Consider the following 24,014-nt stretch of genomic DNA (forward strand, 5'->3'; position numbering starts at 1 on the left):
TCGCTGTGGTATCAGCTCATCAGGAGGAAAAAAGTCTCAGATCCAAAGTCCATTTATAATAAAAGAATGAGATTGTGAACACATTCAGGTGCTAATGCATTTTGAGGATTTTGAATGTTTGCTGATGGAAGAGACATTGTGTGTAACTGCACTCAGTCAACATGAAAAAGCTTTGCAAACACTTGTGGGCAGCGATTAATTTAAAAGTTGACGGGCTGTTTGTTTTTCATATGTGTTCTGTGCATGTACCATGGATGCCCCAAACAGTGCTCCTCACCCCATCCCTTTGACTTCCAGCTGTTTTGTTGCCTTTTGTTGTGACTCGCTGAGGGGAAACCTGGTCATTAATGTCATTCTCATAGTCTGCAAATAACTAACCCTGATAAGGAGCTAATTATGAACAGCATCAGTAGTTAATAACTCAGTAATATGTTTGTTTTACTCTCATTAGACTCTCCTCAGATGATTTTTTAAAATTATTCTTTAAACATATAGACTCAGCAGAATTATCTTTGTACAGGTTAGAATATGTACCCAGAAGACTACCCCAGATCTACATATAGAAAAGTTCACCAATCAATCATCTGTTTATGATGTGCAAAATATCCATTGGTCACCTGCTCTGTGAACAGCAGTGTATTAGGTGCTTTACATACCTGATACAATTAATCTTCATAATAAATTTATAATATAGACAGTGTGGCCATTTAACAGTGGATGAACCCAAAGTCCAGGGAAGTTAAGTAACTTGCCAAGGTCACAGACCTAGTAAATGGCAGAGTCTACTTTCAAACGCAGGTCTGTTGAATTTAACACGCTATTTTACACTGAGTCCTCTTAAGAATGGGACTGACTCTTTCAGTTAGAAATAGTAGAGCATGAGGCCCCCCAAAAGGAACATGTAGCACCTCTACTTTTCCTGGACACTTAGCCTTTGCTGTCTTGAATTATTATTACCATCTTTGAGGTATGTACAGGTCCTGTCTGCCCACCTGGACTATCCATCCCTTAGAGGACAGTAACTAACTCTTTAATTCAGCAACAGACATTAAGTACCAGGGATACTGTCCTTGTCACTGTAGATATAAAGTCAAGTAATAGGAGCTTTGCAATCTAGGGGTTAGAGACTCACAAGTAAATGGAAATTTTTAGTTCGGGGTACTATGAGGCATTTTGCAGTTTTGTGAGTCCAAGGTAAGGCTTCTTGGCTTTGCACAGAGTAGGGTTTAAGCAAATATTTGGAATAAAGGTAATAGTCTTACCTTAATTTCTAGGTAGAATTGCTAAGAACACAAGAACAAATTTCTCACACAAGTAGAGATGGTCCATCACTCCTTAGAAGAGAGGACAAGATCTTATTGCTACCTTCCTGTTTCCTTAAATGTTTCTGAGAGAAGAGAATTGGTGTGCTAGAAAGTCAAGAGCAAGAAATAAAAATTAATGACTGATTCATTTCTAAATTTAAAAGATAAAGGAGATTGATAGGCATTAATTGTTGTTTCTGTACCCCTTTCTAGTAAACATCTCCAAAATCATAGAAGAGGTAGTATAAAAAGTATACTTTTTTATCCCAAAAACCTTGTCAAGATAAACCAACTGTCAAGTTTATGAAGTTGATAAGCTTGGTCTGGGAGGCCCTCCACCTGTATATCCTGGCACTTCCAACATTTCCACTCCTGGATCTTTTTCTCTCCATCATCCTGTACCTTCATCCTCTCAATATTTATCCTGTGTCCCTGAAGGTCTTGATTCTAAACTAAGGTGTCAGCTTATAACTACAGACCCTTCACCTTTAGGATTTAATAACTGCACAGTGTATTTGCATTTTATTAATGGATACCAAGGAAACCAAATCTTGGCAAACTCAGAAAAATATTAATAATGAGGAAATGATGGGCAGTGGAATTGGTCTTTTGAGCTAGATATCATTGAATCATGATACCTGGGCGAATCCTTGTCACAAGTACTCATGGCTATTTCTAAGTCACTAGCCCAAATCAGCAGTTTCTGTACATATACTATTTGCCAGACACTGTGGCAGGCACTAGAGAATAAAAGATATATACATATTTCTTTGATATGTATATCTAAGGTATATATATATATATATATATATATATATATATATAGAGAGAGAGAGAGAGAGAGAGAGAGAGAGAGAGAGAGAATCTCTTTCATCACAGATCTCACAGTCCCATCAGAATATACAGATCTTGTCTTTGTTTATTTGCCAGGGAACATAAGGGAAATATTTATTTCTTTCCAATTTTTACTCTCCCAACTTCTAAAATTATTTCAAATAGCTTCAATTTTAAAACACAAAAGCTAATTTTAAATATGGAAAGAGAGGCTAGAAACCATATGGAAAGATAGGAGAGATTGTTATATTAGGAACCTGAACTAAGAGTTATTCTCTAAATTTACCCCCCTGAGTTTCCTGGTTGCCAAGGCAAGAAAGGGAAGAAATAGTCTATTCAATCTGTATTTTCTAATAGAGGGGAACAATGGAAATTCATTCAAAGAAACCATATTTTTTCTGGCTTTATGTATTAGGAATTTTTTATGTATATCCTTTTATAAAGGACTTCTTATAAGATGCAGTTTTCCATAAAATATAGGAAAGTTTTTTCAAGTCTCTATTTTTCATTGAACTTCAAGGAAAGCCAAGCAAAGAACATTAAATAAGCTATTAAAGTTATTTCCTTTGGGTACCAAGCTAGCGTGCAACAGACATGTTACTTTCCTGTGGTCTGGCTTTAATGAGAATAGAACTTAAAGTCAAAGAACACTGGTATGCCAACTTTAATAACTAGAATTTCATGCCTTAAATTGGACCCTCCACATTTTTTTATTTGGATTGTTTCAATAGCCTCTTAATTATCTCCCTGCCTCTCAATTCCATCCCTTCTTCTCCCTTTGCTTTTCTAAATCTGTCACGTGCACAGCTACCAGAGTGACCTTTCCTAAAATGTGACTGATGTCACTCCCTGTTTAGACTTTTTCAGGGGGGGTCTCCATGGCTTGTAGGTGAAGTCCAGACATACAGTACCTTCTTTACCCTCCACCTCCTCCTTTTCTGTGCCATGCTTTTAACTTTAGCCGTACCAAACACCTGGCGGTCCTCTGGGCATGTCACACTTTACTCAGGACGTTGTTTCTGCTTGGGGTTTACCTCCCTCCAGGGAGCGATGCTCAGAGTACCCGCTAACCTGAGTGATGTGAGCTTACCCATTAGAGTGATGCCACCCTGCCCAGTGCTCGGCTAGTCCTGAAGTGCCCCAGGTGTGCCAGACATTAACCCTTTAAGTTTTGGATCAGGAGGCTCTCCCAGGGCAAAGATGGGATGGCAAGGTTGGAGGAAGCTGATGGGGCTTCAGATATCGGCACTTTGCCAGTTGGTAAAGCAGTATTTCAATATTTCAAAATCCAAAATAGCTGCCTGGGTGGTGTGTCAGGTGAATAGCAGCCTATCTCGGCCCTCCTTTCTGCTCTGGCTCCTTGACACTCATGCTCACAGACAGCTCAAGAGCCTTCTCCTCTGGGAAGTCGTTCCCCACCTCCCAGGCCTATCACTGTTTCCTTCCCCCATCGAAGAACCCATTATATCCTATGTGTGGTTCCACCATAATTCCTACGTTCCTCTTATGCACAATTTTGTTTACCTCTCTGTCTCCATCCCCTGGAGCCAGGGGCCATGTCTGATTCATCTCTGCACCCCAGCATTTTGCCTAGTACCTGGCATGTAGGAGGTACCCAGTAAGTGTTTGATGAATGAAAACATTAAACATTCTGTACCCTGACAATACGACTCCCACTAGATATGAAACATCCCCATTCTGATATGATAGTGACATAATCAGTTAAGACAATTCCAACCACATGAGCAGCATGTAGCATTTCACTACCTTTTACCTTCTCTTCCTCAAGCCTCAGATTGAGAGGGGAAAAATTCAGTCCTTTAACTGGAGGAAATTTGTCAACCATACTGCTCCAAAAATAAAATAAAAAAATCCCTACCCTGAGGGAACAAAGCTTCATTTTGGTAATCTCTTTGTAGAGGAAGACATAAAAGTCATCAGGTCCTACATTTTCCATGTCCCTCGTCATATAGGAGGAAGGAAATGCAGTTCCCCCTCCTATGTGTGTCTCTTTTGTTCACTTATCTCTAGTGTCTAGATCAGTGCCTGGAATATTGTAACTGCAGAAAATATTTTTTGAGTGAAAAGATTCAAGTGGAAGATGAGAAAACATGGCCAAAAAATAATAATCGAAGCTTTCCTTGAAGGGTCATGCACTCTGATTTTTATCTTTTCTGGGGTGCTAGAAATTATCCAACTGATGTTTAGGGGAATTGCTGATGGCTGTGTCCCAGCCACAGCCCGAGGAATATGAAATGTGGGCTTCCTCCTGATACTTCCAGGTGGAGCCAGGAGTGGGAGTCAGCTACCAGTTCCTCAAAGAAAAAAAGAAACAGGATGTGGCAGCAGCAGCAACTTGAGTGACAATAAAAATCAAGCCCAGACATTTGGGACAAGACAGACCAAGACTTTGTTCCACATCCAGTGACTCACTAAACTGAACGAGAGCCTGGAAGAGCCCTAGAACTACACTGAGTTGCCCAATTGCTTCCTCCCTTGGCTTTCTTTCAGCCAGACGTGCAATGTCCAATTGAAAGGTGGTTTGGATTGCCTTTAACCATGCACCCTTGTGTTATTCCAGCTCCACCAAGCGCCTCAAGTCTGTGGAGGATGAAATGGACAGTCCTGGTGAGGAGCCATTTTACACAGGCCAAGGGCGCTCCCCGGGAAGCGGCAGCCAGTCCAGTGGATGGCATGAAGTGGAGCCAGGTAAGCAGGCAGGTGGCAGCATGTGCCCAACTGAGAGCGACGGCCCATGGGGGCCCACAGTGTGCGTAGCGTGAAGAGAGCAAGCTCAGAGCAGTTGACTTTTTGGCTTTTCACCATGAGCACTGGTTTGAATCTCACTGATTCATTAAAGAGAGGGTAGCAGTGAGAGGTAGCAATTCAACTGAAAGGGAAGACTGGTAAGAATGGTGGATGATTTTCTACCCGGACATATTTTTACCTGCACGATAACCCAGCATTCCATTCACTTTTGTTTTTATACTGATTGCCTTTGGGGTTTGGTTTTTTGAATTATCTTTTAATAATCAAAATAAAACTCTACCAACTTAGCTGGATGGATAACATTGGAAAGAAGAATGTGTTTCCTGTGCTACGATGTTTATACAGTACTTGGATTTTCATAAAATGAGAATACTTTAAAATATTGTTTCCTATGACTGGGCACCATCATGATTGTTTTCGTATTTAAATGGAACAGTAGTCTTTATGTCCATTTTCATGAACTAAGTAAATGATGACTTCTAGTCTAACCTCCTGTTATGGTCTAATCTTGATTCTGGAGTATTGAGAGTAATGTGAATAATTATTACAGCAGAACTGTTTTGAAGTCTTTCTCCATGTCTGACCTCCACCTGGGCCAAGGGGAATCTTCTCCAGTGTCTTCCCCAAGATGCAAAGTCAAGCAGGTATAGAGGATAGAGTGTAATCCTGGCTCCTGCTCCTGCTGCCTGTGTGATTACGGGCAAATTCCCTTACCTCTCTGAGCCTGTGTCCCCATTTTCATCATCTGTCAATAACAATAGTCGTTTCATTGCTCTTGGGAATTAAAGGAGGTGACATATACAAACCATCTGAGATTTATATAAAGATGTTTTGTGACCATTCTCCCTCACCCATGCCTCAGAGTAATTTCCTGCAAGAACAGACAAGCACCAAGAAAATGTCTGAACTAACCTCTTCATCTTCAAACCTTAACTCCTTTCTCTCTTCCCTAACACATCAAAAGACAGTTCTCAGAGGGTGTGACTGTAAAAGAATAGCAGGAGGGAGACTTGGGGGATGGTGGAACTGTTCTGGATCCTGATTGTGGTGGTGGTTATAGGAATCTGTGCATGTGTTAATATTCATAGAAATATATACCTTTGCCCCCCGCCCCACACAACCCGATAGACCCCAGGCAGTTTTACTGTATGATAGCCAGGAAAACCAAACCTGGGCCCCACTGGCTGAGTCTTTTATCCTCTTTCCTTTACTAAAATGCAGAAATTTCACTTTTTCTTGCTTCTACTTTATCTTCTTTCTCAACTTATTCATTTACTCATTCAACTCATTCAATAATCATTGGGAACTTTCTCTGGATGGAACACTGTGCCTAATTCTGGGAACTCAAGGATGAATGGAAGGCCATGGCTCCAGCTTTCAAGGAATTCACAATTGGGGGTGGGAAACACATCTAAGAAGCTCATCATAAAGTGAGATGGAAAGTACAAGGGATATTAGCCTGTGGTGCACCTTTTTCTATTTTTTTAATCCTCACCCAAAGATATATTTATTGATTTTAGAGAGGGCGGGGCAGGGAGAGAGGGAAAGAGATACAGAGAGAGAGGAACATCTATCGGTTGCCTCCTGTATGTGCCTCAACCTAGGCCTGAACCCACAACCTAGGTATGTGCTCTGACCAGGAATGGAACCCACAGTCTTTCAGTGTATGGGACGGTGCTCCAATCAGCTGAGCCACCGGGCCAAGACAGCCTCTTTCTGCTTTTACAAACACAGCACCCAGAACGTAAAGGGGCTTCTATAAAGGCCACAACAGCATCACTCCACACGTTACATCATGCCAGTTCGCCTAAAGTGGCTAAGAAATAACCCGGCCTGAGTGAAGATGAAAATGCTGACTCCTCCTTGCCACTAACTGCATCATCAGCAGGACCTCAGCAGAGTGCCAGTGAGAAGTTTATGTGCTGTTAGAAAATTAAAAGATGTGAAACTTTTTTAAACCCTTCCTAAAAGGCTAATTAGAGTCCTTGCCAGTTTACCTGCTTCAGTGAAAATCAGAGTTGGTATCTATAGGTTTGGTACATTGGTGTGGAGTAGTGTACTGATGCCGTTTTAGGCATCTCAACGCTGCTTTTTTGTGCTGATGGGCAGGAAGCTCCTTTACCATGAGACTGTTCTTTGGGTCCTTAAGTAGATTGCTTTGGGGCATATTTGGGGACAGTGGGGTTAGTGGAATATTGAGTACTTTGATCCAGTAACGTTTTTATTCAGAGTAACTCTTCTCTATCTGCATATTCTGGATCAAATGATCATGAATTTTAACATCTGAATACCTGTGTTATTTATAGTCATTAAATAACTAAAGTTTAATGGCTAAATCCTTTTTGGGAGGATGGATAGATAGATAGATAGATAGATAGATAGATAGAACTATATACACACACACACATATATATGCAATGTATAATTGTGAGGGATTTCTCTAAACATATATATGTGTGTATATATATTTTTACACATATATAATTTCTTAGAGAAATTTCCCACAATTATATTCCTAGGCTGATTCTTGGTTCTCTATCCCTAAGTTATTATAGAAAAATGCAGTTTCATAGTATATGTGTGTGAGAGGCGGGGGGGGGGGGGAGACAGTGGTTGAATTTACATTTGGCCACATTCTGCATAGAGAGTCATAATTGAAACAGGGCCTGAGGGGACATTAAAACTCAACTGGAGGATGTTGTACATGTTCATAGTGACTTTGGTGTCATTAACTCACACCAGCCATTTTAAATGGATAATTTATGCTGCCAGATGGTCCTTTTTGGGGATTTTTCATCCAGCCCAATCCCCTTTTTGGCACAGAGAACACCCTTATGTTGTTCCCACACTGATCCGGGCCTGCACGGATTTCCCCAGGGCTACAGTTCATTGAGTAGGAGGCTTTCTGGTGGTTCACTCATGTAAATTACCTTCAGCACATGTGGGGAGTTCTGTATATCTGAATGCACCAGCAGCCTCTTGGTTGCCTGCACTTGGGATCATTCTCTCAAACAAGTACTAAAGGATACTTTGTTTATGCCTCAGATGTGAACAAGGCCTGTGCTTACTCCTCTCTCAGAGAGCTTTGCATCTGTTTACCTGCCCTGAGATGCTTTGTCAGGACTCCCGGCCCAAAGAGGGCCGAAGGTTGCAGGGAGAGACAAATTTCCTTAAGCAACAGGAAGGCTTCGGAAAGTAAAACAAACCAGACATACAGTAAATTACATAGGCTCTTTCAAATATCTTTTGTAGTATCCTGTTCCCCATTAGTTTATCTCAGCACTTTTGTGCACAGCTCTTATTATCTGGGAAGAAGGGCATAGGAGATTAAAGATGATGTTAGTTTAAAAACATCAGACAACCTCAAGCTGACTTTCGCTTCTCTTACAATGCTGCATTTGTTCCCTCCACTTAGTTCCGTCTCCCAGTTATCTCGGAACTGAGTTAGATTCGAAGCTTTGAAGCTAATCACACGCTGATGAAATGAGTCCTATGAAATTCTATCAAGCAAAAATGCACATGCCATCAACTCGTGTTTATCTGCACAAATGAAAAATTGCAGAGAAACTGATAATACAAATAAATAGGAAGGAAACCAACAGACAGGCGCCTACATTGCATGATGCTTTCATACAGATGGTAAAAATTATAGCTACAATTCTTTTTAAGAAAAATTACCCTTCTCCAAAATGTGCAATATAGAATGATCCTGTCTTATTAAAGAGGAAAACTGAGAATTATAATCCAGAATCCAGACTTCAACTCAATTTGATTTCAGAGTGTAAGTTTTGTCTTCTACATTTAATAACCACTTTGACCATAAATGTTTATACTTTTTTTAAGGTCTCTTGCCCTGGACTTGTATTGAAATTAAAAACATAATAATAAAAAACAAAAAACGAACTGATCAAAAGACCTGGAAAATCTCCCACTTTCCTTATCCCAAATCTCTTTTATATATCTGAGGCCAGGAAAGGAGTGTGGGTTATTAACTACACATAGGATACAATATATAAGATTGTATTAACTGTTAACAAAGTGAAGTATCTATCATTTTTGCCCATAAAATCAAATAATCCTCAGCATTCAGATCTGGGTTCAAATATTAGCTCATCAAAGAGGGTCCCAGTGATCTGAAATAGCTGCTGACTCTCTTCCACCCTGCTGTAATTCATAGTGCTGCTTTCCTTTCTTCACGCCACTATCTACTGCTATTGTTTGCTTTCTCCTTCTACAATATACATTTCATGAGCAGTGGGACTTTGTCTTTTCTACTGCTGTATGCCCAACACATACAAGAGTACTTGGCACATAATAGGCACTGAATAAATATTGATTGATTGAAATATATAAAGCCAAGAAATTTGGGTGCTTTCAATAAATCTGAAGCAGAATTTGCTACCAATAATTCTCTCAGAATTGATGTTTCTGATAATCTCAACATATAGGCTGTTATTCAGTCAAATCTAGTTATTAACAAGTAGAAAGCAAAATGACTGGTAAGGCTCAGCCAACGGCTCCATTGACAAGTGGTAGTATATGAAACTTTATTAAAATTATCCTTTGCCTTAAGCAGCGGTTCTCAACCTGTGGGTCGCGACCCCTTTGGGGGTCGAATGACCCTTTCACAGGGGTCGCCTAAGACCATCCTGCATATCAGATGTTTACATTACGATTCATAACAGTAGCAACATTACAGTTATGAAGTAGCAACGAAAATAATTTTATGGTTGGGTCACAACATGAGGAACTGTATATAAAGGGCCAGAAGGTTGAGAACCACTGCCTTAAAGGGTTTTGCTTTAAGTTAATCAAGCTTCATGGGTTACTGAGTTGCATAACTTCCTGCATTTGAGACTACACCTGCAATGAGCCCAGACATATCAGTTTCAGCAGAAGTAAAGGTAATTACTTACTGTGAAAAAAAACATGAAATTATGGGCCTTTTCAGAGAAATTTAGTATTGTATTTGAAACAGGAGTAAGGGCTACTTAAATTTTCTCCTATAGAAATGTATTAAGAGTTCAAGTGTGCCTTTAATTATATTTGACTAGAGGCCCAGTACATGAAAATTCATGCACTGGAAGGGAGGTCCCTCAGCCAGGCCTGCCCCCTCTCACAGTCCGGGAGCCCTCAGGGGCGGGAGGCAACCCCGGCGATCAGGGGAAGGCGATGCCCCAGCACACTTCTGCTGCTGCCACTGCTGACAGCACAAGCCTCGGCCAGCCCTGGTTACCTGAGCCTCGGGCGGCCCTGGGCGGCTGGGCAGCCACCATCTGAGGCCTGCACCTTGGGCCGGCCCTGGGCGGCTGGTGGCTGAGGGGACTGGGGGACTCCAGAGGCAGGCACGCGGCAAAGCCGAGCCCACATGGGGGCAGGCCCAGCCTTGCCATGCGCCTGCCGCCCCGGCGGGGCTGAGAGGACTGGGTGCCGCCATCTTGTGGCTGTGGGTGCTGCCATCTTTGACAGCGTGGCAGTCAATTAGCATATTTCCTCCTTGTTGGTTGTGGGCGCCGCCATCTTTTGCGACAGCATGAGGGTCAATTAGCATATTCCCTCTTTATTATATAGGAATTGTAAAATTTTATTAATAGACATAATTTCATTAGTGAAAATGCTGGAAGTTCTAAATATTTCAACAAAAACTTTTTAAGTCATGTTTGATAAATAGTGACATTCTCTGTAGTTTATTTTCTTTAAAACTTTTAGAGATGAACTTCTTCCCAAAGATCTAGTAGTCCTCATTTCTGAAGGTCAAAATTAAGCACTATAATGTCAAGCTATCTGTTCTTATCACAATTTTTTTTTTAAATATGTTCTTATTGACTTTTTTAAAGAGACAGGAAGGGAAAGGGACAGAGAGATAGAAACATCAGTGAGAGAACATTGATAGTCTGTGTCCTGCACGCCCTGGATTGGGGGTTGAGCTCGAAAACTGGGCATGTGCCCTGACCCGGAATCCAATGGACCATCTCTTGGTTCATGGGTCAACACTTAACCACTGAATCACACTGTCAGGGCATATCACAATTATTAAAGAAAGAAATATGTTTCTTTTAAAGGCATAGAAGAATATTTCAGTAAGCTTCTGGTCAATCAGCTGCCCAGGACATTTAACCAGAGTTCAGTGTCATAACTACTAGGAGCACAGTTGGATTTTTGCAGACTTATATTACTTCATTGTAATTTTAAATACCCCATCTCAGATTCACTTGGGTTCCCAACTCTGCTGGTTCTAATTTGACTGTCAACAGTCATTCATCTATTGTAGGAGTGGGGGAAATTTACCAACTTAAACTTGTAGCTGAGACGCATAGGAGGAGGCCCATTACCAATGCCAATAAAAAGGCAGCAGACTGGTAACAATAGTACATTGATCACCGACACTCTGCTGCACTGGCATATATTAGGGAACATTATTAAATCTCCCACCATCTCCTGCTGCAATAGCAATAGTCACTGTTACAGAACACTGCCCTAGGATCAATGGCTTGGCTTTCCTTCTGCATTTCTGGAGCAGTGGGAGAGCATCATCATATGACAACACTGTCTTCCATCATCTCTTTAGTATTGACACCTACTTTAGAGACTGGTGGACCAGCAAGCACCAGTACTTGGGGTCTGGTCTTTAGTGATGCTCCTATATGAGAGAAATTTCATCCAAATAAGAGGTTGTGACAAGAAAGCTAAATTACAAAATTAGCACTCTAACTACCCTTCAAAAATGGCTATTTTTTAATGCCAAAAAAGGGGGCCTAAAACAACCTATTATAATTGAAGTCTAAAACCTTACCTTTTATAAGAAAGAAATAATTTTCTCACACACATGCATACACACTGTGTGTGTGTATTTGTCACATACACATATATGATAAAGCATGGTAAAAAAAATTGCTGTTGTATCTCTGAAGCCTGCTTTAGTAGCTGGCATGTGGTATCCAATCAATATTTGTTGAATAAATAAATAACTAGTAGGGTGGGGACCACACGCGTCTTGTCCTTTGAGCAGAGCGCTGCGTGCATTGTTGAGAAATGAACGGAGCTCCACTGGCATCGGGGAGCCCAGGTGCACAATTCTGTGATTACAGAAGCTCCCAGGAAAACCTGCTACATTTCAGCTGCTCTTGTCCGAATAAGTAAATTACCCAAATCGCCAGAGTTTTCATTTCGTGTTTGCAAATGAGGCTAAGTGGAAGAAAAAAAATGTAGCTTAGGTTTCTATGTGAAACCTTCCTTCCTAAACTGTCCCTGTCACCATCTTCAGCACAGCCCCCGTGGCTCAGGCAGCAAAGGGCTGGCTCATTGTGTGGCCTTGTTGGGCATAGCTACAGAGGGATTTTAAAGCAGATTTCATTCCATCCACAACAATCTTCATGGCTTTCTGGGGAGGGAGAAAATAAAAGAGAAATAGAATGTATTATAAAGAAGGAAAAGTACAAATTGAGAATCACAATTTTACAATTCTTGTCCCCTGTCCTGAACAAGCCTGGGATTTTTTAGCAAGCTACTTCCCTGAATTTTCATTTCCTCATATGTAAACATTGGGAACAATGAAACAGCCTGGCCATCCTACCTCATAACTTTCAAAAGATCAAATAAGATGATAAAAACAGGAGCTACCATTTATTAAGCCCCAGTGGTGTGCAATGTTCTGGCACTGGACATAGAGTATTTTTAATATATGCAAAGTATAGTACACTTAATAAGCCATAAAGCTTTATACAGATACTGTGTATCTTGTTTTTGGTAAAGACTTTGAAAACTGAAATGCTATGTGAGTTTAAGACACTAAAAAATTCAATTGAAAACATATTGTACATATCTGCATCTGTTATATGCAAAGCACTGTGCAAGATGCTAGAGGGAAAATAATTAAACCAAGGCAGACCTTGCCCTCAAAGTGCTTCCAGTCCAGTGAAGGAAAGAAGGGTGACTGGTTAAACACGTACCCAGTGGCTTATAATACAAGGGAGAGAGAGTATGCTGAGAATCACGTATCTTAAGAGTTTATTGTGGACTTAGACCACAGTCCTCCACTGTGACTGTTTAAAAAGTGCTGGTACAGCCCTAGCTGGTTTGGCTCAGTGGATAGAGCGTCGGCCTGTGGACTGAAAGGTCCCAGGTTCGATTCCAGTCAAGGGCACATGCCCGGGGTGCAGGCTCGATCCCCAGTAAGGGGCATCCAGGAAGCAGCCAATCAGTGATTCTCATCATTGATGTTTCTATCTCTCTCTCCCTCTCCCTTCCTCTCTGAAATCAATAAAAATATATATTTTTTAAAAAGTGCTGGTACAAAAGCTATTCCATTATTATTTTTTTAATAAATGTTTTTTTTGTTTTTTTTTTGGTATATTTTTATTACTGATTTTTTACAGAGAGGAAGGGACAGGGGACAGGGATAGAGAGTTAGAAACATCAATGAGAGAGAAACATCGATCAGCTGCCTCCTGCACACTCCCTACTGGGTATGTGCCCACAACCCAGGTACATGCCCTTGACCGGAATCAAACCCGGGACCCTTGAGTCCGCAGACTGACGCTCTATCCACTGAGCCAAACCGGCTAGGGCAACTATTCCATTATTAAAGGAGCACCAGTGAATGCCAGTGCATGTGTCCTCCCCTTCATCATGTCTTACCTTTCTTTATCTCTAAGAAGTGTGTAGAAAGCTGAAAAGCCAGGAAACTGCCGAAGCACACAAGGCAGCGCCATCCCACTCCAGCAAGAGGTGTATCTTTCTGCACCCTGGATGCAAACGTCCTCAGTGTTCTGACCTGTGGGTCAGGAAATTGGGCAGAATCTGAGCAAATATTTACTGAGAGGAAACACAAGGATTCTGAATGGAGGTTAAATAACCAGAAAGTATAGTTGGAAGAAGAGAAACAAGACTAGATAGATAGATAGATAGATAGATAGATAGATAGATAGATCAGACTTACCTAAGAGTTTGCTGTGTTGATTTTCCTTTATCTAATAAATTTTATTTATCTAATAAATATTGTTAAATATTTGTAGAACTCAGATGGTGGTTTTAACCTCTGATATAAAGAGAAAACATACTTATTTAGTATTCTTATGTCCTCTGTTTAGTCTATGAACATAATGTAGATAGTTTATAGACGTCAGTAATACCACAATTTGACTAACAATAAAAAACAAATTTACTTGTATTTTGTCATTGGAGTGCTGCTGAAATTTTAAATATGTGTTTTATAATTAATACCTAATGTTTATTGAGAACTTATTATGTTTATACATTATTCTAAGCTTTATATATGTATATACAACTATGTATTGTATATGTATCTATAGTTTTAAATATTTTTATATTTCCATATATGCATACATAGAAGTGTGTGTATATATGTGTGTATGTACATATATATTTGCTTAATTTGCAAAAAAAAAATTATACAGGTTACTAATAATACTATTTGCAGACTTATTTCCTTCTCTTGTATGTTTTTATATTTTTCCTACATACTCATGATTCTGTTTAAATATTCAATAATCAAGTATAATGCCATCAGTTTATGTGGGAATAAAGTTCTCTCTCTTTTTTTGGCCATCAAAGTTTTTAATAAAATGGCTTTTTAATACTTGAGAATAAGGGGCTTTATATGGAGCATGGCAGGGAGGGAAGAAAGATTTCCGCAGACCCACGCAGCTCTCAGGAGTTAGTAGCTTTTCCGTGCTGCCGTTTCTGATGTGGCTGCGCACATCCCAGTTGCTCTTTGCTCGACAGAGACTTACAGTAATGCCTATTTATCCAGTTCTATCCATCTAAGGATTTCAGATACATCACACACTTATCAATTAATCAGAGACATGGCACCTATTTCAGGATGATGGGTGAATTACATCCTAGATTACGAGAAATGCTCACATCGACCTAGTAAATCAAGGACTGTCTCCGGACGCGCTCCTGAACAACACACCCAATACTCACACGGAGAGGACTCTCTCCAGCACTGAGTCGCAAAGCATGTCTCCCAAATAGGAGAAAACTGCGGGAGTAAAAAAAGTCACTGATTTCAAAGCATCTCTTCAACTCGATGAAAAATTAAACTGCGATAGAATGAGTGAACCCATTGAAACAGAGTTATAGGCTTGCCTCTTCGGACTAAAGTATTACTGACCTCCCTTTCTCAACAGCTACCCTGTGAAACTTTCGGATTTTTAAATGCTGGGTTGCTTGGTTCCTGGTTCTCTGGGCTGTTGGAGTGAGGAGCTCTGCTTGTGGTCCAGCCGTCAGCCCACTGAGAACAGGCTTTCTAGACAGCTGTGAATGTCTGGTATCCATTCCGATGACATGCCAGCTCTCCCAGATTTTAACGTGGGCCAAACCCCTCATTGTCCTCCATGTTAAAGGAGCATTCCACTCTCCAGGGATTTTCCCACTTTGTGTGTAATGAGTGGTAGTTCAGATTTTCATGTGCGTCATTGGGAATGCACTCAAGCCACTAGAAATTCAAGGAATGACAACCCAATAGCCATCTCTAATCTGGAGTGTCCTCTGTCATTCCAGATTATTCTGCTGTGTTAGCCATCCCAACCCAGAAATCACTTCACTGTGGTTCGCTTCCAGGATTCATAAATTCTGGGATGTCACGATCACTTACCATTTAATGCCGGTCAAATTTGCCATCTGCCTTCCAGCCATTTCATGGGTCTGACTGAAGAGGGGGTTTATCAAAATGGCCATGCACCATCTCTCGTGTCTTAACTCTCTTCAGGGACTTACAGAAGCAGGGCTTCATGTTCGAATGTCAAAATACACGTGTAAGGATTAAAAGCAGTCTGGGATGCATAAGAACATGTTTCAGGCCGGTTATTCTTTGATATTTATCACTTCGTAGTGGTGACACCTGCTTCTAATTTTAAGAGTTCTTTTTTTCCAGTGGGTGATTTTTTTTTTCTTCAGAAAAGAAATCTTATCCTCAAAAGACTCAACTGGTAATTTTTCTTCTTTTGATGTGCTTGATATTTTTATGAGTTTGTCCATCAGCATTGAAGTCTTAACATGCCTTCTGTTTTTTAAAAAAATATTTATAACACATAATGATAATATTGGGTCACATAAATTTATGTCCTAGCCACACATTTGCGGAGATGTAATTTCTTATAAATGTCATTGTCTGCTACTTGGACTACTTGATAGTTGTCTTAACTTGACTAAAGCCAGAGAAATAAACTGCCTTATGGGAGTGGTTTAGTAACTTACATTCAATACCCATATTTGTATTTTTTTTCACATTTAAGGACTGAGTTGGTGACAGTTGTCATTTGGGGGTTAGTAAGTGGAAGAAGAAAAAGAAGGGAACTTTGTTTTGTCTCTTTAGACACATATGGAAACAGTCCTTTGGATTAGGGGTAGCCAGGCTATTATGTAAAGCCCAAAGTGTTTGCTTTTTTAAATTTTTTTATTTAGTATAACGACCTTTTCCTAATGGTTTCTGGGTAAAGTTAATTATATGAATAGAAAAAGCTGCAAAAGATGGTATATTGCTAGCAACCAGTTCTGATTGGCCTGCGGGGTGTTGTCTGTATAAAATTGGATCCTTGTGTTGGGTTCCAAAAAAAGGTGTGAATGTGAAGAAGTGCTAAATCATGACTCCAGAGAAAATGTCGGGCATGAGCAGTTTTTAGTTTAAGTGAAAACCAAACTTTTGCATTTGGACAAAGAAGACAAGGAGAGAAAAGGGTGAATCACTAACTGATATAAAAGCATTATGGTGATCAAGTTTCAGCACACTTGAATCAGACCCTCCACAAAGGCTGTGACTGAAGGGAACTAACTCACTTACTTAATTGATATGAAAAACTTCGCTGGGCATTTACCCTCAGTGTCAGATAAGTAATTTTTAATATATAATATATCCAAGATATGGAGGCAGTTAAGAAAACAGTGCGGGTTTTAATAATTTCACTCATACGTAAATGGATCTATCATTATGTTGTGGCAAAGAATGACAGTGAGCAGAGACATCCTGCTAATCCCTCTCAGATAAGTGTTCAGCGTAATTAGACAGACGCTGTCTCTTCTGTTCAGTACAGCATTAATCAGGAGAAGTGCAGCTTTACACAGGAATTTTTTCTGATATGTCATTGTTAAAAAAATACAAGACCTTTTTTGTCAGATACTGTGCTTCCGAAAATTACTCATATAGTTGTGTACAAGTATTTCCTTTTTTATTTATTTTTGTTGTAATAATGTTCGCTAATAATGCGCTCCTTTTGCATCCAAAAAAGAAAGCTGCATTTGAAGTTAGTGGTTCATTTTGTTTTGCGAAATATCAGAATGATGAACTACGTCAAGTATCTGTAAGCTTTGCAGTGACCTGTTGGCTCATATATCTAAGACAGTAGTTCTCAACCTTCCTAATGCCTCGACCCTTTAATACAGTTCCTCATGTTGTGGTGACCCCCAATTTCATTGTTACAAATTGAACATAGTCTTAGGCGACCCCTGTGAAAGGGTCGACCCCTGTGAAAGGGTCATTCGACCCACAGGTTGAGAACCGCTGATCTAAAATGATGGCATGACTCTGTTAGAGAGAGGTTTTCTTATAAGGCAAGGGCCGGAAGTTTTTGGCATTAAATAGGAGCTTGAGAGAACCTCTTTGTCTGAAAAATTTCATGTGAAAATGATGAAACGTGTTGCCCCTTTCCAGCCTCTACAGGCATTGCCTTTAAAAAAGAAAATCAATTTCCTTTTACCATGTAGCTTCTAGCTGTGACTCCAAACTACTGCATAGTTATAAAGTGGTATCAGTTCACTGCACAACTCTATCTTCCCTCCTTCTCGGCGACTCAAAGGCCTTTGGAGGCAAAGAATAGGGTTATTGAAGGATGGCAGGCAGATTCACTAAGTAACAGGTGGAGGTCAAAGTAGTTTATTTGTGGGGACAAACAGAGTACAGAGATGAAAAATCAAATGCTTTTCCATAATAAGATTTAGGGAGAAAATGCTGACTACACTAGCTCAGATTCTAGCTGACAGAACCCTTTCTAGTGTTTGCTGCTTGACTTTACAGTTCAAGCAATTTGAAGAGGCCTAAATTATATTTCTCTTTTCCCCTATGAAATGTCTCAATCAGTTTCAAATTTTACTTTAAATAAAGTGATCAATGCTCCACATATACCCAAGGAATATTGGGACTGATAGGTTCCCACTGCAGGTGTATGCAGAACAGGGAACAACAGAGACCACACATCGCTGAAATTAAATTTTACCGGGAGCACCCTTACGCTCCACGCTTTCAATCATGTTTGAACGGACAGATGTGAACATAATTTAATCAGCACTTAACTTCTCATCATTAAAATTGGTATTGTAGTTGGAGAACAGTATCTATAAGGATATTGACTAAGCATAAGCATTGGGTTTCCCCAGCTTGTTGGAGAAAGGGCTTTTGTTTTATTTTTTTCCTCGTTGTATAATTATGTATTCATATAGTGCATATGTTTTGCTTTTGTAGCTTACAAAGAGGCCAACATGCTGGGAAAATATATGAAAGTAAGGTTTGCCTGCTGTTCTACAGCAGGACCAAAAATGTAAAAAATAAAAAACAAAAACCCACAAACTTACAGAGTGGGGCAAAAGTGAAACACAGAGTTTTTACTTGTATTAATATTTATTAATTACTGTATTATTTTCCATAAAGCAGCTGTAAACCTACTTTTGCCCCACTCTGTATTTGGTGGCATATAAGACTAGAGCTGTCTAATAGAACTTATTGCAACGATGCAAATGTTCTCTGTCTACACTGGCCAATACTGTAGCAACTAGTCAAATGTGGCTATGGAACGCTTGAAATGTGGTTGTGCTGAGCAACTGAAGTTTTCAATTCATTTAATTTTAATTAAGTTAAATTTAAGTAGCCACCTATGGCTAGTAGCTACTGTATTGGACAGTGCAGATATAAACTACACATATGTATGATTGAGTTTTTAACTTTTCAGCTGGATGGATATCTAAGCAGAATGAATAAAACATTTATGCTATGTTATACCATATTTATTTTTCAAGCAAAGGAAGTAATTTGGTTTTCTCAGAAATTTTTTCTTTATTTCCAGTCCTCTGTGAAGGGGTGTGCTTGCTGTGTTGAGCCAAAATCAATCGTTCTCTGAACATAGGCGGGGATAGGATGGCTTGGGGGAAGATGGTTGGGTGGGGACTCTCCAACTTGTAAGTATATGGAGCATGAAATACAGTTTTTAAATTTCAGTCCTGACACTGGAGTGTCTGTATTTATCCTGAAAGGAGAGGAAATCCCCTTAGAAAAAAAAAATCAAGACTTTCTTGTTGGCCCAGGAACCCGATTTCTCTATGACATTTTTCTTGTGTCTGTTCTTTACTCTCTCTGGTTGTAAATTGTCACTCACAAATGAACACTTGGAATACATTAGAGAATTCATTATTTCTTTTCTCCTGAATAATCCATATCATTTTCATTCCATTCTCTCATTTTTAAAAATGGAAGAACTCACTTGTATCCAGGCCCTTTAAATTACCTGAACTTCTTTATGATGTGGTAATTCTTTGGGGGGTCTTTTTAGCTCATTTTAAATGGTTGCCTATAGTATAAGAAGGATAAACCTCAGAAGCGGTATTAGCTCTCATTTTATTCTCTCCATCATAAAAATGATTTTAAAACATTTTAATTCACTGGAAGGGTTAAAAGTCAAACTAGTCTGAATGTTTTACCTTTTTTATTGTGGAGTGTGCTCATCATCATAAATTACACTAGAATGAACCCTAATGTATTTTATCATTAGGACACAAATCCAAGTTGAGTGCAGTATCTTCAGCTGCCTCCTCATGTCGCACAGCATGTGTTTATACCCACAGGAAGGGAACAGTTCTTTAACTGTGGGATTAATCTGTCCATTCACAGTCTTTATTTAGCATCCCAGTTGGAGATGATCTCATCACAAGGTGCAGCTGAAATGGGCCTAGGAAGGGCCTGTTCTTGCCTGTGGGGCAGCTGCAGAGCTCTGCATCTGGAACAGATGAGTCTGGGCATAAATGCGCTGGTGGTGGATGACTTGGAGAAGTGGTACTGGTACTCAGCTTTCATTCTGTGCATGAGAAATGGCACCGAAATGTATGCTTCACTGTTAGTCTGACTGACAGGCCTGGGGCTTTCATTCCTCACACTTAGACAGGGAGGTAGAGAGGAATCTGAGTGCCCGAATATAAGGATAACAGTTACAGTAGCAGTTAGCATGCCATTTAGGCTGAAGAAAAATATTTAAGTATCATTATTTTTAAAAAATATTTTTTATTGATTTTTAGAGAAGAAGGGAGAGGACTAGAGAGCTAGAAACATCGATGAAAGGGAAACATCACTGATAGGCTGCCTCTTGTGTGCCTCTCACTGGGGATCCAATCCGGGGCATGTGCCCTGACTGGGAATCGAACCAGCGACCTCAGAGGTCGACGCTCAACCTCTGAGCCATACCGGCTGGGCTTAAGTATCATTATTAAGCTCTATTTTAAATCAGCTCATGATTAGTTTGTATCAGTAGAATAGTTAAATGATAGTAACTTTTTTCAGAAATAGGCATCTTGGAGGGGTACACCGAAAGGAGGAAGAGCTTTGTCTTGCTGGGTTCAAATCCTGGCTTCTCTGCACACTAACTGTATGGCCACTCAGCTTCAGGACTTCTCTCCCCCCGTACCCTCTCTGAGTCACTGTGTTTGTCCATCTGCTGGGCCATTCCTGCAAGCGAGCTTTACTGTCTCCCATCTTCAGAAAGCTCCACCTTGCTTCCCTCCATCTTCCTGTAGCTACTACCCTATGTTTCTGCTTCCCTCTGCAGACTAACTTCATCAAAGAGGTGACTGCACCTGTTTCCCAGCTTCTTCACTTCCCATTGATTTTGTAAACCTCTCTACCCTGTCTTCCATGTATATTCTCATCCTTGACCTCTCAATAGCATTCAACTCCCTCAGTCACAACTTTCTTCTTGAAATACTTTCTTAGTTTCTGTAAAACTACACTTTTCTATGAGTTAAATACCTCAATTTAGTTGCCTATTTTGACACTGATTTTGGTAGCTCAGGGGCTTCCCTTGATGTCAAGACTTACTTAATTCTAAATTAAGGTGTTAGACTTTACCTCTGATCAAGTGAGGCATTGCTGCATTACAACGTACACTAGACTTGTAAGATATCAATGACTCTTAAAAGAAGAATTTTGATCCTTTCTGCTTATGTCTTCAGGAGGCTTTATAGAGAAAGCAACTGGTTGAATAGGCAAGAAGCCTATTGTAAATATTAAATGTATGTATTTTCTGTTTTACAATTTAACATCTCTCAGTCATGATCTTCTAGGCCTGTGTGATATTTATTTATTGGAGGTTCTGTGCTAGAATTACTGGTGATACATTCAGTATGTTTAATAAAATCCTAAGTGATCCATACTAAGGCCAAGAAAAACTTTTGATATGTAAGATAAGGTGATTTTTAGTATACTTCAGAGTATTTCTTTTTGCATATTCTTTTGCAAGTAATATACCATTTATTTGATTTTTTCCCTTTGGATAGCCAAATTGGAAACTTCAACCCTAAATATACTTAACTAGAGGCGCAGTGCACGGATTCATGCACAGGTGGGGTCCAGCCTGCCCCGATATGGCCAGGCTGGCCACAGGGAGAGGACGCAGGAGGTTGGCCAGCTAGCCCCACCCTCTGGTGGAACTCCTGGTGGAACTCCTGGCTGAGGGGACAATTCACATATTAGCCTTTTATTATATAAGATTGGCTTAAATGGGACACTTTCTATAGTATACAAAGGGAACTACATGAGGGAGTGTGAAGTTTCACACAATGTACAAGCTTTAGAAATGAGAGACCTGGGTCTCCAATATCAGTTAGGAGCTGAATGATCTTGAGCATGCTGTTTGACATCTCTTGATACCTAGTTTCTGTAACATTAAGTTATAGGTAGACAGTACAATAATACCCATCTATCTGAAATGAAGATGTTAAGGATCTGAGATATTCATGATTATAGTAGTCACTTCTTAACCACAGAGGATAAGTTCCAAAACCCCCAATGGATGCCTGAAACCACAGATAGTACCAAATCCTATATACACTGTTTTCCTATATATACATGCCTGTGATAAAATTTAATTTATGAATTAGGCACAGTAAGAGACCAACAACAATAGCTAATAATCAAATAGAAAAATTATAACAATATATTGTATTAAAAGTTATGTGAATGTTCTCTCCCTTTCGCATAATATCTCAATGTACTGTACTCACCTTTTCACTTAAAGGAAGCTGTTTACGGCTTCTCTTTGGCATATCTGAATTGCCAGCATCACTACTCTTGCACTTGGGAGCCATTGTTAAGTACAATAAGGGTCACCTGAACACAAACACCGCAACTACTAAAATCAGTCTGATAACCCAGACAGCTACTAAGTGACTAGCGGGGTGGGTAGCATATACAGTGTTGGGTACATTGGACAAAGGGATGATTCACATCCCGAGTGAGATGGAGCAGGAAGACATGAGATTTCATCGTGCTCCTCAGAACACGCAATTTAAAACTTATAAATTGTTTATTTCTGGAATTTTCCATTTAATATTTTTATACCACAGTTGACTACAGATAACTGAAATCATAGAAAGCAAACTACAGATAAGGGAGGACTACTATCCATGACACATAGTAGGTACTCCATAATCTGTAGCTCTTATTATTTTCAGTCTGATTTTTGAAAATGATCAAAATGCAGAAGTTTGATGATCAAACTTCTGGCTCTCTTGAGGTCCCTAGATGGATGAAAGTATCCCTAGATGAAAGAGGTCCCTAGATGGACGAAGGTTTGGAATGATAGTTGTATTAGTAAAGCAGTAGTAAAACTAGGTCATGGGGAATGAGATGATGACAATGGTCAGGAGAATATCTAAAGTCAAACATGAACAGCCAAACTTACAGCATTCTGTGGTCCTCTCTAACCTGCTTATCTATTGGATTTTTAAAACTAAAGTGCAGAGTTTGCTTGTTTCCAGAGTTTCTCTCAGATTGTGACTATAAATGAACATTATTGAAAGTAAACATTTTCTTAATTTTGAAGAAAGACACATATACCAGTTAAGTCTTCTCTGGCAACTTGAATTACATCACCCAAACTCCAACAACATACAAGATAAAGTCCTGCTGTCCTGAACAGCATTTACCAGGGATAATTTTCACAAGACAATGAATTTTTGAATAAGTCCTCTGACAATTGAGCAGTAACACTGACCTGTTATAGTTTTTTCTAGCAAAAAACAGCATTGTACTATCTTGTTATTCCTGTAGGATTTGCTTCACAATTGTCACTGTAAAGTTATTGGTTAAAGTGTTGGGTAAATCTCATAATTTGGAAGAGTGGGGGAGTTGAAATTAATTATGTTTCCCCTGTCCCCTGTATCTTTTTTTAAAAAAAATTCTTTAACATCAGGTTGGAGCAAAAACTTACCAAAAACAAACCTTGATTTGTTATAGGAGACCCCAAGAATTATATTTGAGTTTTCCCATGTTGTTTGATCTGATTTTGCTATTGATGTTTCTTGAAAGAATAAGGGGGAAATAGAAAATTTCATAAATGTTTACACCATTGGAAATAACCATTTGTTGGCCTTTCCCCCACCCCCGCCCCCAAGAAGCTGTCTTAACCATTTTCTCTAGGCAAGTGTAGGCTAATGCAAAACCTCACAACGTAAGATGGATTTGATAAAAATAATGGAAACTTGTGGAATTCTATAATCAGTGCACAGTGGGCATCTTTAATTTCACATTTTTAGCACTGACAGTCTTATATGTGAATATCATGTTAGTTTTCTATTGCTGTATAAAAAATTATTACAAACTAGCTTACAACAACATGCAAATCTTATCTCACAGTTTCCATGGGTGAGGAGTCTGGGTATAGCAAAGCAGGTCACTCTGTGTATGGTCTGTCCCACAAGGCTGCAATCAAAATTTTGTCCAGCCTATTTTATTTTATTTTATTTTATTTCATTTTATTTATTTTATTTTATTTTATTTATTTCATTTTATTTTATTTATTTATTTTATTATTTTATTTTATTTTTGTT

The 24,014-nt window shown here is 39.5% G+C and overlaps 1 protein-coding gene across 11 annotated transcripts in view; it reads left to right on the forward strand.

The window, feature by feature from the left end:
* NFIA (nuclear factor I A) overlaps positions 1 to 24,014 on the forward strand; it is a 369,193-nt gene that overhangs the window by 261,518 nt on the left and 83,661 nt on the right. For all 11 annotated transcript variants that reach the window (XM_014456716.2, XM_023754653.1, XM_023754654.1 and 8 more), the window contains one exon: positions 4,720 to 4,847. In XM_014456716.2, the coding sequence (XP_014312202.1) occupies positions 4,720 to 4,847 (128 nt within the window). The remainder of the gene's footprint in view (positions 1 to 4,719; positions 4,848 to 24,014) is intronic.

Source organism: Myotis lucifugus, unplaced genomic scaffold, assembly GCF_000147115.1.
Source record: "Myotis lucifugus unplaced genomic scaffold, Myoluc2.0 scaffold_63, whole genome shotgun sequence".
In the NCBI taxonomy this organism is placed as follows: Eukaryota; Metazoa; Chordata; class Mammalia; order Chiroptera; family Vespertilionidae; genus Myotis; species Myotis lucifugus.